This window comes from Cryptomeria japonica, chromosome 1 (assembly GCF_030272615.1).
Source record: "Cryptomeria japonica chromosome 1, Sugi_1.0, whole genome shotgun sequence".
NCBI classification, from domain to species: Eukaryota; Viridiplantae; Streptophyta; class Pinopsida; order Cupressales; family Cupressaceae; genus Cryptomeria; species Cryptomeria japonica.
This window is the reverse complement of record NC_081405.1, coordinates 218,047,151-218,064,082: the sequence shown is the minus strand read 5'-3', so window position 1 is coordinate 218,064,082 and position 16,932 is coordinate 218,047,151. Positions and strand designations below refer to the sequence as shown.

The window sequence follows — 16,932 nt, the reverse complement described above, 5'->3', positions numbered from 1 at the left end:
ATAGGTATGCTAGTTCTTATAATAGGGAAGAACAATTGCTTGGAAAGTCAAAAAGATTAATCTTTCAGTCGTTACGAGCTTGTAGGTCCTTGAAATGCAAACTTGTCCATCACTAATCCAGTAGTTTCATGGATCTTTATTGAAGTTGCCAATTCGGAATACGAAATCAGGTACACTGGTATGCCAAATTTGTTTTCCTTGGGTACGAGTATGGATCAAACTTCAAAATTATAAAATATAACTATAACTGTATTGTAGACACCTAAAATTGACCATTAACATTTGGTCAATTCACCCCTTTATTTTGTGTATTCTGTCATCTCATCAATCAATCAATAAATTAATTAGCGATCAATTCTTCTATTTCCTAGCCAATCCTTTTAGGCAATTAATTTAATTAATTTGCCTATTCATCTATGTTCCCAAACCCTTCATCCATTTAATTAAATAAATTCCCATATTTATTTAATTTTTCTTTTTCCATTTTCCTCCACATTTGAATTAAAATCAATTTTAATTCGTCACTTTTCTCTCCACTAGTAAATTCCTCCAACCCCCCCACTGCCTCCTAATTACTCCTCGTAATCAGCTTAATTAATTCCTCGAAATCATGTGTACGCCCCTGAAAGATCCCAAATGGATCCTTTTGCTGTTGTTGCTGTAAATTCTTAATTAAACATACTGTATTTTGTAATTTTCCGGTGATCTTATAGAATAGACAAAAGTTGCAGAAAAGGATTGTTTCTTTTTGGGTTTTGATGTTATAAGTAAAGTATGTGATAAATAGCAACAATTGTGAAATAAAAAAGTAAACAATGTTCATATGTAAGAACACTTAAGCAATCTGAAAATACTGCAAATCATACCAGGCAAATAACCTAGTTTTGTATTCAGCAAGAATCCATACATTTATTTGGAGCTGTTCTCAATTTGGATTGATGCCAAATGGAGGAATATTACTGGCAACGAACAAGGAAGACCAAATAATCTGAATACAACCCTTCAAGCCAACATACAAACAAGGCGTGGTTGCAAAGGAGGCATGGAAGCTGCTACAAATCACGTGCCAGCTGAAATAGACCAGCCGCCCTGTTGAAACCCCCAATATGCACGCTGAATCTTCAGGCCAAGAAGATGTGTCTTCTACCTTTGACAATCTCTGTGCAATCCTGGATAAATCCACTGTCAACTCGTGCTGAGGGCTACGTCCCAGCAAGCTTAGACTTGGGGTTTGCGTCCCAGACCAAAATCACTCTTCCAGAGCAATTCCCAAATTCGCAAGTTTCAAAATGATCAAAGATGCTATCAAGTAGGTTTTCATCTCCTTATAACTCCTTTCCCTTTGCAAGTCGAACCCTAAAGAATAATAAAGCTTGCGCTTTATAATTAAAGTAACACTTTCCCAATTATGGCGTCAAACTATAGAAAAATATCACTTTATTGCGAATAAATAGCTTCAAGCATCCAAAAAGACTCCGGGAGGTGAGATTCATGTAGCAAAGTTTAAGACCTTTCCAACGAGCTATAACACATAGGCATATCAAACCAGATGAAGCCAAAAACCCCTTATTACTCCGAAATGGATATATACTTAGCCTTATTTTAATTTATTTAATCGCTAACTTAGGAAATATTTAAATATATTAAAATATTTCCATAGATCCAATAATAGCCCAAAATAACCAACCAAACATGAATCTGACTTTGTCACCTGTCTGTGACTGATGCCGGACAAGATGAGCCAACTGGCAGTCCCATCCGTAAAATCTAGGGATGCTCCTAGAAACTAGGAAACACACCCAATCTTCCTGAAACTGAAACCATGGTATGGACCCGTGGAACCTCAAATATGGAAACTGCCACAACCTCCTAAAAAGTAGGGAATCTCCCTAAAAAGTAGGAACCTCTCTCCAAACACCTGTAACTGCTCAAAAGGATCCTGCTCTACTCCTTGGTCCCCCAGGTGGTCATTCAGTCAACTACTAGTTCTCCCTAAAAAATAGGAGACCTCCCTAAAATGTAGGAACTGTCGTCTGAAGGTCCAAAACGGCTCAGAGAGCCCCTGCAAAGCTCCATGACCCTCAGAATGAATGAGTCCCATAACCATTTCATTGACCTACGGAAACTCAAATGGTAGGTCAACCCCTGCTCATCTCATGTCACCTAGAAAAGGGGACATTACAGCCCCTAATCCATGTGATTAGGGAAAGGGTCAACCCATGCCATAAATGGCCACCCGAGCTGCCTAATCAGCCTTAAAGGCTAACCACTTTTGGGAGGGTATCCACATGGGTCCCTTTCATTCTGCCCCCTTCCAAGGAATTTAAAATTCTTAAAATCCTTTCCCTAAGTACTTGGAGTGTGGAGACAAGAAATGCGTTTATGGCAATGTCTTGTCTACACTCCAAGTGGCTCCCTTTCCCAACCATCTCTTCTCACATGCATTCCTAGGTCGACACTTGTCAATGCCTTATGGGATGTGAGGACCAAATAACCCTCAACCCTTGATCTAATGCAAACAGTCTTGGCCTTTCATTTCATCTCCCTTCATTCAACCAACACTTAGCCAATTTTTCACCCATTATTCACATATGCAACCGTTATCATCTTCATGCAATCTTGATCACTTGAGCACCCATATGTTGTCGAAATTGTGAGCACACGTCAAATCCATTGTCGCTTGGAAAACTTTTGCATTGTGGAGAGCATCATACTTGGTCTTCAATGGCTAGTTCGTCGGTTTGATCTCTTTTCTTGCCCAATCTTGATTGTTGTTGCTTTTTGTGATTTTGAGTGATTTTACTTGTTATTTTCATTCCTTTTGAATCACATTTTGCTGCACACATGTATGACTATAAGAAGAGTGATACTCATAAATCCATAATTTGCCAATAAATAATTCATTTAAATACTTATAATATCATTTTCATAATTTGCAAAAATGATAATATTCAAGTCTCAAAATGTTTACACAATGAAAATTAAAATTACAATCCATATGTAATATCCATATTCATCTTCATCACAAGCATTAAGGTTTAACTTCATTTGAACCACAATCCATTAGATTGCCGCTCTCACTAGCTACTCCTATGTCAAGTGCAAGAACTGCCTCATCTTCCTCTATAGAGACTTGGGCAAGCTGTGTAACTGTAGCATCTAAATCAAGACACTCAGTGGCTTGATACCAATTCCTTGTCAAACCCTCATTGTATTCAAGTTTTTTATGTGACAATAGACGAAGGTTGGAGTGAATGTAGACCAAATCCTCTACTTTTTTGCACCCAAAGGATTGCACTTGACCGAGTGGATGGAGGAGTATGTACTCCAATTTCGCTTAGTTGAAGAAGAACTTGCAACCTATTGAGTTTGCATACAACATTTAGTATTTAATTTTGTAATTCAAGAATCAAAACTTAAAACGTATATTATGAAATAAACATATTTTAATAAGATGACATCGAATGAAAAGGATAAAAATAAAATTAAAAGATACATACTTGGGAGAGAATTTTAATTGTAAGAGGCTGCAAGAAAATGGAGCCTTGACCATCTACATAGCACCACTCATCAACACTCATCCTATATTTGGCATGAGGAGCGGTACTAATTGGCCAAACTCGATCAAGACGATATATCAAACTTCATCGTATGAAATATCTTTCTAAATGCTGCTTAATAGCTAGTAGCAACCTCCACATCTTTGTATGGTGCCACTCTCCTTGGCAATGCAAGTACCTCTTTGCAATAATATTTTGGTGATAAAGCAAATGCTAAGGTATGTAAGGGGGTGGTCATCTTGCTCCAATGGTCAACAAGAATTTGTTGCACAATTTTGGAAAATGTTTCTATTGGGTCATGTTCCCTGGCCTCTATTATTTTTCTTATTTTTTCCACCATGGAGTCCATGCCATCATATATTTTGCTTAAACATGGGCACTCAATATCAACATACCTAATCATGCTCATGATGGGCTCAATGAAACTCAAAACATATTCCACACGATCCCACCACTCATCATAAAGGAGCCATTCTCTTACTTTCTAGGCTCTTTCTATGTTTGATTGCCTCCATGCACTCCACAAGGTGTTGATGACCATAGCACTTAGGCCTCTCGCACCTTCACAAGTCGTCTTAAGACGATTATGTGAGATGCATATCGTGTTTCGACAACCTAACATGGCATAAAAAAATGCACATTATATATCAACTATAAAAAAATAAAAACTAAAAAATTGAAAAATAAAATTTAAATTACCTTCAACAGCTCCAACATGGAGAAGGTTCTGAATATGGCTTGTGACTTGTGATGATTAGTCACCAACATTTGAATCTTCTCAGCCTCTGTATAAACTTGTTTGACCCAGTCAATTTGTGTGCCAATCTTTTGCAAGATTAAATTGAGTGGACTGCACATGGTGTCCAAAAAATGTGATTATATGTAGCCTCCACTATAGACCCAACTGACCTACATTTTTTAGCATTGTTCGTTATGACTGGACAACATTTTCAGGCCACACCATGTCAATGGATTCTATGATGATATTGGCAATGAAACTTGCATCTTTTACTTGCTCCTCACAAATCATTGCTCATAAAAACATTGCCCCTTTATGGGACAATACTATAACATTGATTAATGGTTTATTTTTGCAATCTTTCCATCCACCAAAAATGATGGTCACACTTGTTTCTGGCCATGCATCTTTGATCACTCTCTTTGATGTCTATACTGAAGCTTTCTCCTTCGCCAATAAGGTTGTTCACACCTTTTCAAAGATGGCACTAATATAATTAGGAGGTGTATTGCAAAGGGTATTCACCATCTCCCGTCAATAAGGTGATCTAACAATGTTGAAAGGAAACCCATTGACATAAATGTAACGAGCAATGCTCTAATCTGCAACCTCTCTGATTTCATATTTGAAGGCCTTGTCCAATGGGCCTCTTTTTAGTGTAACTAAAACGTTCTTTGGTTCAAAATGTGGTGGCATTGGCATGAAAGGATGTGGGCCAGTTGGTTGTGTCAAGCCACTAGGAGGTTTGTTTGAGCTTTTCTTGGCAAGAGGATGATCATTCTTTGATTTGTTGCTTCTCATGTTGGCTTCCTCTTGTTCTTTAATATAAGCCATCATTAGTTCTTGTGGCAGCCTTTGCCATTTGGCTCTCAACAAGCTATTATTATGTGTCCAGATATGGCGCATAGTTGACCTTTAACTCGATAGTATGAGCTTGTATATTCTATGCTGCAATGATAACACCGCCAAAGAAAACTCCCACCACCAAACATTTGCTTATCATTGTTGTGTAGCGCCAAAGTGGCAAATATCCATCAATTTTAAAAGGATTCTCTTCATTTCAGCCTCGAGCAACTGAACTAGTACTTCTAGTTCTAGCCATGATGTATGAGTAATGAACCTAAAATTGAAAATATTAAAAAAAAAGGGCATTTTAACCCCTTATTATGCATAAAAAGTTTAAAAAAATATTCGAACTTACTAAAAAAATAGAAAAAAAACTTGAAAATCTTGAAAAAATTGTTGAAACTTAAAAAATGAAGATTTACTCACCTTTGATGGCTAAATCTTCGTTTTCCAATGATTACTAAGCCTTTGGTGTGTGTCTAACTCCTCTGTACCCTTTAGCTTCAAAAACATGCAGCAACATTTAAACCCAGCTTGGAGAAAAAAAATGGTGAGAATGTAAGTTTTGTGTTGAAGAAATGAGGTGAAATGACAAATAGAAGGGAAGGAAGGGCGAAATCAGGGTTGGGGGGTATTTTTTAAGTATTAAATTGATTTTTTCATTGTGGGGCCCTATTCTGTATGCCCACAGTGCCGAAAACGCTTGGGTTTATTGAAGGTTTGATTTGCTGAACCCATAGTGAGTCCGGGCGCCCAGATTGAACCTTGGGTGAACCCAGGGCCGAACCCGGACCGGACCCAGACCTGGATTGCAACTGGCCTCGTACCTAGATCTGGATCGCACTCGGCCCCATACCTAGACCCAACTGCATGATTCCAGTAACACAGGTCTTAATACACATTGTGATCTTGAAGTGGCACTTGTATAAATTTGACATTGACATGTCTTTTGAAAAATGCAATCAATCTTCGAAACTGGCTTGTAGAACTTGAAATATTGGGAGAAGTCTGGACTTGTAAAAGAGAGGGCTCAGCTGCTCCTCTTCCTTGAGCCACTTGACGATATGGAGGGAGGAAGTGTGATTTTGTTCCACCTTCAATGTTTTAATAGGATCTCTTGTGAGAGGTGTTGTATGCTTTCTGCCTCTAGATAAACAATATTTTTTTCACCATTTCATAAAGAAATATAACAGGCAAAAGGTGGCTGATCTTGCCTTCTCCATCTAATTGGAAATTTCAGGTTATTTTCTCAGCCATGATTATCCTTTTCTATCAAACTTTCAATTTTTGCATGATCTGGATTTGATTGGTGATGCTGTGTACAATACACTGAAGTGTAGAACCTTAACGTGTTATGAAAGCAATGAGCTGAAGCAACGGAAACAAATCAATAACTGCTATTGATAATGCAATGGAAATGAAATCTTTAATGAAATTGAGATTAATTTACAAGAAGGTTGCAATCTCCGAGGAGAAATGTGAAGCTACAAAATTGTTTTCTTTACAATTGGATGACAATTCCTTTATAGCTTTTACAATAGGAAATGAGAATTTGAAAAAATAGAAATTGAAGTGATTTGGTCTGGAATACCAAAATGCTGTGTTACAATTTCTCCTCAAGAAAATGAGGTAATTTTTGTGGTGAAACTCATGAAAACAAAAAAAATTGTTTCTAATTTTTTTCTGAATATTTGTATTACATTTATTGTGCTCTTCAGCTAATCTCTAGTTGTTTATTGCTTCTGAGATGTTTGCTATCTTTCCGAACTTGTCTTATAGCACTTCCTAGGACTGTTGAGGTGTATAATGGTTTCTAATTTCAAGCTCCCAGCAAGGTGACCCATTGGTTTTTTTGTATTTTGTCATTAATCAATTGGAGAAGGGTCAGTTGCACTTTCTTCCATCGGATGCATTTTTATCATCTGTTGCAAAGTTTAATTATCAACTTTCCAACTTCGAATTGGATGAAGATTGGTCACTCTCCATTCTTATCTTAGGCAGCACATGGAGATACCATAGGTAATTTCGAATTTCCAACTATGCAGTGGTCCGTGCTATGTAAGATCTACTGAATGTGACCTTACATGCCCCGCATGAGGATTTGATTTCTTTGATTAGTCAAATGACAAACAATCCTTATAATGATGGGGATGTGTTGTTGAGCTTACATTTCTGATAATTCTAGGACGGATCACTGCCTTTAGTCTTTAAGTATTTGTCATGTCTCCAAGCATGAATTGAAGATGGCAGCACCAGAAAATTGTCTTATGCATAAGACTTCATGAATTTCTTCCAAGAGATGACGCTGGTAGCAGTTTACATCCACCATAGAGCAAGCAATCCACGTACAAAATAGCAGGGTGTCTATTGGATTAAAGAGGCTTTTATGCACATTAAAGGATGCTGTTATTAATTAATGACTGATTGTTAATTATCCTTGCTAAGAGTCGATCACCCTAATAAACTATTAATGACAAGCAAAAGAGATCATAATCCTAAACAAATGAATGTTAACAAATGAGTTCCAGGCAGCCATGAAGGGACAACAGTCAATTGGGAAGAGACACCTGCTTATGAAGCAAGATGTCCTATGCAAAAAGGGGTGACTCTATGCCTCCACTAAAGGCTATATAAGATCGATCGGCAATGGAGAGGAAGGGCATCGAATCAGACAAAAGGAAGTCAGTCGCTCAAGGAAGAGATATCCAATTTCAGAATTGATAAGCGAAGTCAGCAGACTTTGATAATTATAAAGTGCTTGGATCTAAATCAAGACATAAATTTGGCAATTGTGCATTTCTAAATATATTTCATCGCTTATCTACTGAATTTGTGATTTTAGGGCAAAAATAGAAAAAGATCCCAATAGGGTACATTACAGTATTGATGTTATTCATTTGTTTTGAAAGTAAACTATAACATTCATTTTTTTCCCATTTCCCATTTTTCTTCATTGTTGATTCAATATTCTGGATATTTCATATCGTCTTTGTAAGTTGAACCAGTTCACTGTGTTGATAAAATAAATATAAATATAATGTGATTATCATGTACATATTTTGATTGTTACCTGTTGAACCAAGCAGAATAGATGGAGAGGTCAGGGATCTGAAGTACCAAATAGCAGAGGAATTAATGCTGGACAGTGGACATCATGATTTTTCCAATGTTTCCCCAAGAAAGTCTGGAGATGCTTTACCTGTTACTATAGAGGTAAGCTATTATTAACAATTTCAGCTGATAGTTTGAATTAATTGCGATGAATGTACTCTTAATATGTTTTTTTAATACTCCTTTTGTTTGTACAATAGTTGATAAACTATTTGGTGGTGTAGTTTGCTCTCTGAGTGGTTTCTCAGAGAATTAAAATAAAAAGAAAAAATACAAACACAAGTCTTATTTGACAATGACTTTTCTCAGGCCACCCATGTAGGAGTCTCTTGCAGCTAGTTTAGAGCTTGTTTAAGATACACTGATGATTATATTGAATTTTTGTGCCCTTGCATCACCCAGCCCTGGATATAAGAACCTCTTGAGTCATTATGGGACCTAGTGAGCTCTAAGCGTTGACAATATTAACTTGCTACAGGCCATTTGAGGCTTCTAGCATTCCAGGACTGGATTATGTGACATTTTGAATGTAGATATAGCTTTTGCAATTCTTCAGAGACTTTAACTGGGAATAATAGACATCCTGCAGAGACATTTCAGATGTATATTTCAAGTGCAAAAGAAAAGATACAGCTCCCTTTCCAGTGTGGAATACAATGGTGCTCTAGGATTTAAGAAAGAGAAAATCACCAATTTCTCACTAAATAATTAAAATGATTGTGCTGATAATGAAGAAAAAAAGAAAAGTTTTGAAAGCACAAGGTGTTGCAAAAGAAACAAAGAATACCTTGTTTTGTTAATCCTATTTTGCAGCAACATGTAATTATGCCATAATAATATATACATATTAACATAAATTTCTTAGGATTTTCACTTGTTAATATGCTAATATAATATCATCAACAAATTTTGACTTCAATCAGTTTATGTTACACTCACAGGTTACCATCATTAAGCTTTTTTTATACATTTCGATTTAACTTATTGGTTTCAACAAGTTAGTTTTTGCCATATATAGATTAATTTGGTAGATGAGATTTCAATCTGACTATCTGCTTTCTTAGTATTCAAGTTTTGTTTAAACCACGACCTAAACCTTATTGAGATTCCCCCCTTAGTTCCTCTATTCTCCTCTTAAGAAATAAATAGACATTATAGTCAGAAGAGATTTAACAACTTCAATCTCAAACAAAAAACTCATTGCATACAACATTGTCTCAATGACTAATAATCATTCTCAATTTATTAGTTGCATCTTTAAATATGATGAGTTTGAGGTCTTTCATTTTTAAGCCAAGGAGTTCATTCTGACTTATGTAACTATAATGATGAGTGTGCTTTCTTCTCATGTAACCCTTTTTATGATCTTTGAGTTTACTTGTTGATTGATTGCATCATGGATTTTGTAAATGAGCCTTAATCTTATGGTCTCACTCTCTCTCTCTCTCTCGACTTTGGCACCATTTTAGGTGAACTCTACCCTAACAGTTTTACATATTGATTTGGTTGAATAATTGGATAAGCTGTGTTTCTTTTTTAGGCCATGCTTCTTGGAGACGTGTTCCCTACCAAAAATGGCACCATATCCTATAGGAGATGTTTTAGGGTCCTAGGGATGGCTAGGAAATATCCCTTCCCATTCCCATTTTTTTTGCAAAAATTAGGAAATGTTCCAGAAACGTGTGTTTTTTAAAGGGTGTGCCTGATTACTTTAAGGGGATGCCTAGACATGCCCTATGGTCTAGGAATTTTATGCTACCTTCAAATAAAAAATAAAACACAATTTGGGGAAAAAAAGGGATGGTGGGTCCACAAGGACGCCCCCCAACCCACCCCTTTAGATTGAACCTAAAATTAAAACAACTCAATAAAATAAAACTCATTTTGACAATTTTTAATTTTTATAGAAGAGAAAGTGAAAGAATAGCAATGAGTAGAGATCAACAGAATCCACGTCATGTGAGGTAAATTTACCATCCATTATTCATTTGTTCAAATTTCTTTGCATTTTTTGATTTTTTTTGTAAGTTACAAAGAGTTGGGGAAGGTGTTTTGTTCGCACTTGCAGCTGTGCTTTATATTTTTATCAAAAAAAGAAAATGAACAACAGTGAGGTAGTGAGAGTGAAGAGTTTGAACTTGAAATTCAACAAAGAACTAGAGTTCATAAAAGTATAGTTGCCATTGGAGTTCTTTTGGGAGTGGGAGTGCTCTAGGGATAATGAGTTCAAGCAACCTATTTGAATTGCCTTCTCAACTCAAATAATATGCAAAAGACCCATTTAATCCCGAAAAACTTTTAAGGGCAGTTATACAAGAGTTTATTCTCATTTTTGTGCATATGCAAAGTAGGAGTAAAAGGTTGTGAGAAAATAACCTAAGATACCGGTTCTTCCCCTTTTGGCCTGGGTCCGGGTCCTGGTTCTCCCCAGGTTCTCCTTGGGTTCCTCCTGGGTTCCGGCGACCTGGGAAGGACCCGGGTGGAACCCAGGATGACTCGGGTGAACCCAGGAGGACCCACGTGAACCCAGGCTTGTGGTTTCCCAAAAACGGGGCACACGGGTCAAAAAAACAATAAAAAACACAATAAAAAAAGACTTTTTAAAATAGTTTTTTTTTAATAAAACTCTAATTCGCCCCTTTATGACTTTTTAAAAAAGACTTGAAACTTGAATATTATCTTTTTTGCAATTTATGAATATGATATTAGATTTTAGTTATTAGTGTACTGATTACATTTGCTATATATGAATATTTATTGGCATTGGCAATTATGGATTTATGATTTATCATTTATCATTTATCTCAGTTACCGGTTCTTGCCAAAAATGGCCGGGTCCTGGTCCTGGTTCATGCCCGGTCCTGGTCCGAGCCTGGTTCGACCTGGGTCCCACCCGGGTCCTGCACAGGCGGCTGGGTTCCCTGTGGGTCTGCTCCTGTTCTCTTTGAATATTTTATTAACAGAGTATAATAGTTAAATGATTCAATACAATTCAAAAGAGGCAGGGCAAATTCTGCACCTAAAACAGATGGCAATCAATTTAATAATATATTAGGAGAGACTTCAATGTGAACAATCCAAAACCTCTAGAAATAATAATCAATGCTAGACACCATATCCTTTCAATTTGTTCATAGCTTAAATATAATCTCAACCTCCATTTTTCGTAGTCTAGGGAGAGTATGCTGTTGTATTTTACAAGTTAAGTCATTCTCAAATGCCTTATTTTCTGAAGGACCATGTCCATGACACAAGTACAATTGATAGCTTGAACATTAAGATCTCTATGTTTTTGAGGTAAGAAGCTTTATTACTTGAAGATGCTATTATACGATATCAACTTTGAGATCATTGTTGTAATCATCTCTTAAGATAATTGAGTGCTAGATAGAATACTAATGCACTACTATAGAGAGTACTCCTTAAAATTTTTGAGTGCTAGATAGAATACTAATGCACTACTATAGAGAGTACTCTCTTGGAGAAGGTTTTCCTACCCAAAATCAATCCTATAGTCAATAGCATTAGTTCCTTAAATCATTGTCCCCATGGTCAATGACTCATCATCAGCCATTGCTAAACAATATTGATCTCAAACTAAACATAGTCATAAGTTCTCTTTGTTAGCCATATCAAAGTACGATCTAGTTGTCTGTTTCGTATATTGTCCAACAAGAAGTACATTTATAGTTGAATCTCTGCTGTTATCAGAGACTGAAAACTCACTGAAAAAGTGATAAAAACCTTGAGATCCCTTCTGTTATCTTTGTATTCTTGACGAAAATTGTCCTCTTTTACAAAGCGTACTGCTGTATATATGAATGCAAATATTGGTTTTAAAATAATCTGGCAAGCCTGGAGTGGTGTGTGTTGGCCAATGGCCATGGAAGTGCACTTTTTGATTTTTAATTTTTTTTTTCAATAGGGTGTGTGTGCCTGATAACTTGTATTTTTTTATTTGGAAACTTGTTTCAGCACTATAAGGTGCACAATCAGACGTATGCCTGCAATTTTTGTTTACACATGGAACAGAGCTGTCTAAACACAGAATAATATTGAAAAAAAAAAGGAGGGGGGGGGGGTGGGGGCACAGAAAATAATTCTAGCAGAGTGACTCCAGCGTGAGTCCCATTTAATATTATAATTATTTAGAAAAGATATGTCTGTTATAGAGAAAGGTAGTTAAACAATGGATTCTGTTTGTTTTGTTTATAGGCTTAGAATTTGTTTCTCAGAAAGAACATGGACATTGTTTCTGGCGCTTCAAAATGCTTTTTCTATATCTTGATTCGACTCTACTATACACTTTTGCAGGGGTTGAAGAGGTCAGAAGAAACTATCCGCAAATGCTCAAGACTACAATTTCTCTTGGAAAGAAAGAAAGCTATTTTGCACAGTGGAGACTCAGAAGAGAGTCATACCCAAAAGGTAACTTCTTATTCGTTTTTTGTAAATCTTTGACTCTAGGCCCAATAATCTATAATGTTTGCCAGCATCTAAACATAATTTTGCTAGATAGCTTATTGGACCAGTTATGGCTACCTTCAATTTTACAAACCTATTGTGCTTTATCAATGTCCTAGGCCATGAAACAGTGAACCATATGGATTACAAGAATAAATAATTTAATGGCCCTAACGGTGTATACTCTTTGTCCCAGTAGGGGAAATGAGGGCTTATATATGAGCTTGATAATCAACACTCACTGAATTAATTGGATTTCGCTAAATACTATCTTTAGGCCTTAATATGAGTGGACAAGTCTGCTTAGAAAATTTTAACTTTATTCAACTGTAAACTTGAGGGATCTGCCAAAAAAAAATTAATACTTCCCCTACATGCCAAATGTAAAGGCTTTTCTCAGTAGAATGATCTAATTCTCACGGTTTGAGCAAGCTTTTCTCAGTAGAATGATCTAATTCTCACGGTTTGAGCAATATTCAGTGATAATATCAACAGATGGATCACCGTAGCAGTTAGATTGTCTTTAATCAAATTAAAATTTTACAATCTATTTCATTTTACTGACTATCAATGTTAGCTTTTCCAAAGAAACAGCCAGAGGAACTTGGCAATAGTTAGTCGATTTTTTTTGCCGGGGTTTTAAAAATCAATTTAAATATCAATTAGTCTTGGAAGAGCATCAGCGCGCCTATGTCAAAATGAGGGATTAATGCTAGAAGTCTCAAATTATTCAATTGGGCCTTCGTCTTAAAATTATAATGATGGTTGTACTCAAAGGAACACGTTTGGAGTTGAAGAAGAGTAGTATGGCAAGAATGCATTCAAAGATTGAGGCAGATACTATATTCATAGGAGCTTGGGCCAATTAAGGCTTCCCAATATAGAAATACAAAAAAATAGGATTTAGGGTAATCATGACAGGGATATTTCAAAATCAAGGGAGATACTTTATTTACAGGAGCTTGGGCTAATTAGGGCTGCCCAATATAGAAGTGCATCAAATTGGCACTTAGCTAATCATGAAAGGAATATTATTTTAGCAAGTAAACAGGTGTTTGTCTGAGTTCTCGCAAGGGTATACTGTTGTTCAGGAACTATATTCAAGATTAGAGAGTCATGATGGATTTGGGAGATTTGAGATTGGCAGAATAATAAATAGGGAACAACAAAGGAATATAACAATAGTTCCATGGTTGGCGAATCTTAATAAATAACAAGGTTGCTGTGGTGGAGAAATTAGGAATTGGAGTGGAGGGGGCAGAGTTGGGAGTTCTGAAGATTTCTTTAAAGGGGACATTTAGAGCAGCTCGACCTTTGCCTCAATTTGTGATCATTCTTTATAAGTATAATGTCAAAACTTCAAGGTTTAAGGATTACATATTATGGTATGTGATCATACAAACTTGGAGGAGTTAGGTCCTATAATAAAAAAGTGAAAACCCTTGATGATAAGGAGTGAGATCTTATTATAAACCCCCTCATGGAGTGCGCCAGAATAAAGTTTGGATGAGTTTTTCCAAGTGAAAAAGTGCCCATTTTGCGCAGAGAAGCATGCCATGTTTGTGGACAGAAAGCAGATAAAGTGAAAACTGGTCAAATGCGTCCTTGGAGCACATCACAAAGGATTTTCTCAAGTTTTTGAAACACAAAAGTGTCCTTAATACTCAGGAGCTTCCTTGAGGGGTTTTGAACATAAAACTTGTTAAGTGAAAAGAGGACAATTGATGCTCCAGAGTGTGCCATAATGCATTTTGTACAAGTTTTTAAATTGACCTAGAAAGGTAGAGGAGCATGTCAGAAATTTGAACAGTAGAAGATCAAGGCATAATGGAGTGTGACAAGAAGTTGAAAAATGGCATTTAATAACCAATAGCACGCCATGACAACTTCTGTCATGTTCACATTGTCTTTCAAGGTCATCAATTTCAGAGCAAGGGTTTAGCAGATTGTAAAGAGGTTTAGTTTGGAAAGGCACCATAAGTGGGAGCTGTTTTTGACAGTTTGTGCCACTTCCAAGTGCCTTGTAGAGTTCATTGCTGGTTTAACACAGTTTTCATTGTTTGGCTGCCATTACAAACACTTTTAGCAGGTTTTTTAAGATTGTATCTTTTCTTGTCTTCCATTGACAGCAGCCGTAGCAAGTTTCCAGTAATATAAGAATGTAAATAACATTCTGCAAAATAGTATTTCACATCATGTTCCATTGCACATCATCTTGCCTACTTTTTATTTGTTAAGAGTTTCATTAAAGGGGAATGTGTTAATCATACCCTTTGATGACCAAACATCAAATTGTAGTTTTTATGTAATGTCTCCTTTTAGGGATGTTCCTAAATCTTGCCCTAAAATCACAAGTTCAAATAATATAAGAAATATAGTTCATTAAGATACAACTTACCAATTAACAATTTCCTTTCCAACATAAATATTTGTTTAACCCTTGCAAAAATGTTAACATTTGAAATATAATTCATAAGGCCAATTATTTCCATAAGGTTAGGAATCCAATAACATATAAATGCATATATAATCAATCGCATTAATAATCAAATACATATTTAAGTTAAATAACATAACTTGTCAAGATCTAATTTATAGTTGCATTTCCAAGAATCAACCATTGTAGGGAATTGAGAGGAAAGCACGATTGAGCGCCCAGAACCATTCACCGCAACTAAGCCCAAGGGCTCGGAGCATCCAACCTAGACAACTTGACCCCTTGGCCCTCAAGTGGCAAGACCTCTAGTACATCCAACTTGGGGTGGTCTACTTAGAGGGGGAACCCGTATCTGCTTTCTCAACCATGTTTCCTTACTAACCTTTACATGATTGCTTCCTTCACTTCCTTCAAGCAACCATCGTATGGATTGGAGAGGATAACACAAAGGGTGCCTGGAACCATTCGCCACAACTAAGACCAAGGGCGCAGAGCATCCAACCAAGACAACTTGACCCCTTGGCCCACAAGTGGCAGGACCATCCAACCAAGACAATTCCATCTAACTTTGGGTAGCCTACTTAGAGGGGGAACCCATATCTGATTTCCCAATCATATCATGTAATGTCCCCTCCTAGTTAGACTACAATTGTCAGCAGGATTAGCCTATCAGTTGACCCTTGTAGGCTAATGGGATTGGATAGAGGGTCCCTTGTGGCAGAGACCTAGTCAGTGAATGGTTTATTTCTTCTCCAGAGTTCAGTTGACTCAGGCTTGGCCTTTGCAGAGGTTTCAGGGCTCAGTTTCTTATAATTACTATTTATAGTAAGTCCTTGGGGTCACGAGAGTTCAGAGTTACTATTTATAGCAGGGCACCTGAATTTATTATGATTGGCAGTGTTGATCCCATTGTTCAGTTGGTTTGGTGAAGTATGAACTTTTGCTTAAGTTATAATGTTTAATTATTATTAAAGGTAACTTTCATAATAATTATTATCATAAAGTTATATTTGCACTTTATAACTCAAGGATCCATTTATCATAAAAAGGGGGTCATTTAATTAATTGTTTGGACGCCTATAGCTAGGAGTTTGTTTTTTTAATATTAAAGTGTAGGCTTATAATATAATAAATGCAAATTAAATGTCTTTTTGGAGGGATCGACTTCTTGGAAGAAATATATAAGGCAGCCAAGAGAAATCGATTTCATCTTTTGAGCATTTGATAATCTCTTTTCACGACTTCTTGGCGTTTGGAGGAGAGAAACCAAGGGTTTCCGCATTTCCAGAGCTGTTTGACATTGGAGAACGATCATTTTTCAGTGTTTCTGCAATCTGAGGGTGTGAAATATCTCCTGAAGGTTTGCCTGTGAGTTTGGCTTCATTCAGAAGTCAAAACAGAGCATAGTTGTGAAGAATCATTAAGGGTTTGAACTGAATTTCACTGCAGAAGGCAGATTTCTCCTAGAGACGTGTTAATTCATTGCTGGGCACAATTGTTTCAGGCCGTACAGGCTTCCTATCCCCAGCCGTACCATTATTTGCTCTAGGCGTGATCATTCTAGGCAAATCGCCTAGCTTTTTAGGCTTATTTTTCTGTCAAAGTTGGCGCGTAATACATGGAAGGTTATTGGCGTGGTTTTTGAGGAGGAAGGATCATAATTTGCTGCAAGAAAAGCTCATGATCAGATCTGATACAGCCGCCTGCAACTTCTGGAATCACAATACAATGTTAATTCTTAATTTCCTGGTATGCATGTCATTGTATTAGTCATA

At 36.6% G+C, this 16,932-nt stretch overlaps 1 protein-coding gene across 3 annotated transcripts in view; it reads left to right on the top strand.

The window, feature by feature from the left end:
- The window catches only part of LOC131042878 (filament-like plant protein 1), a 161,144-nt gene that overhangs the window by 41,978 nt on the left and 102,234 nt on the right, over positions 1–16,932 (top strand). For all 3 annotated transcript variants that reach the window (XM_057976207.2, XM_057976208.2, XM_057976209.2), the window contains exons 7-8: positions 8,232–8,358; positions 12,571–12,684. In XM_057976207.2, the coding sequence (XP_057832190.1) occupies positions 8,232–8,358; positions 12,571–12,684 (241 nt within the window). The remainder of the gene's footprint in view (positions 1–8,231; positions 8,359–12,570; positions 12,685–16,932) is intronic.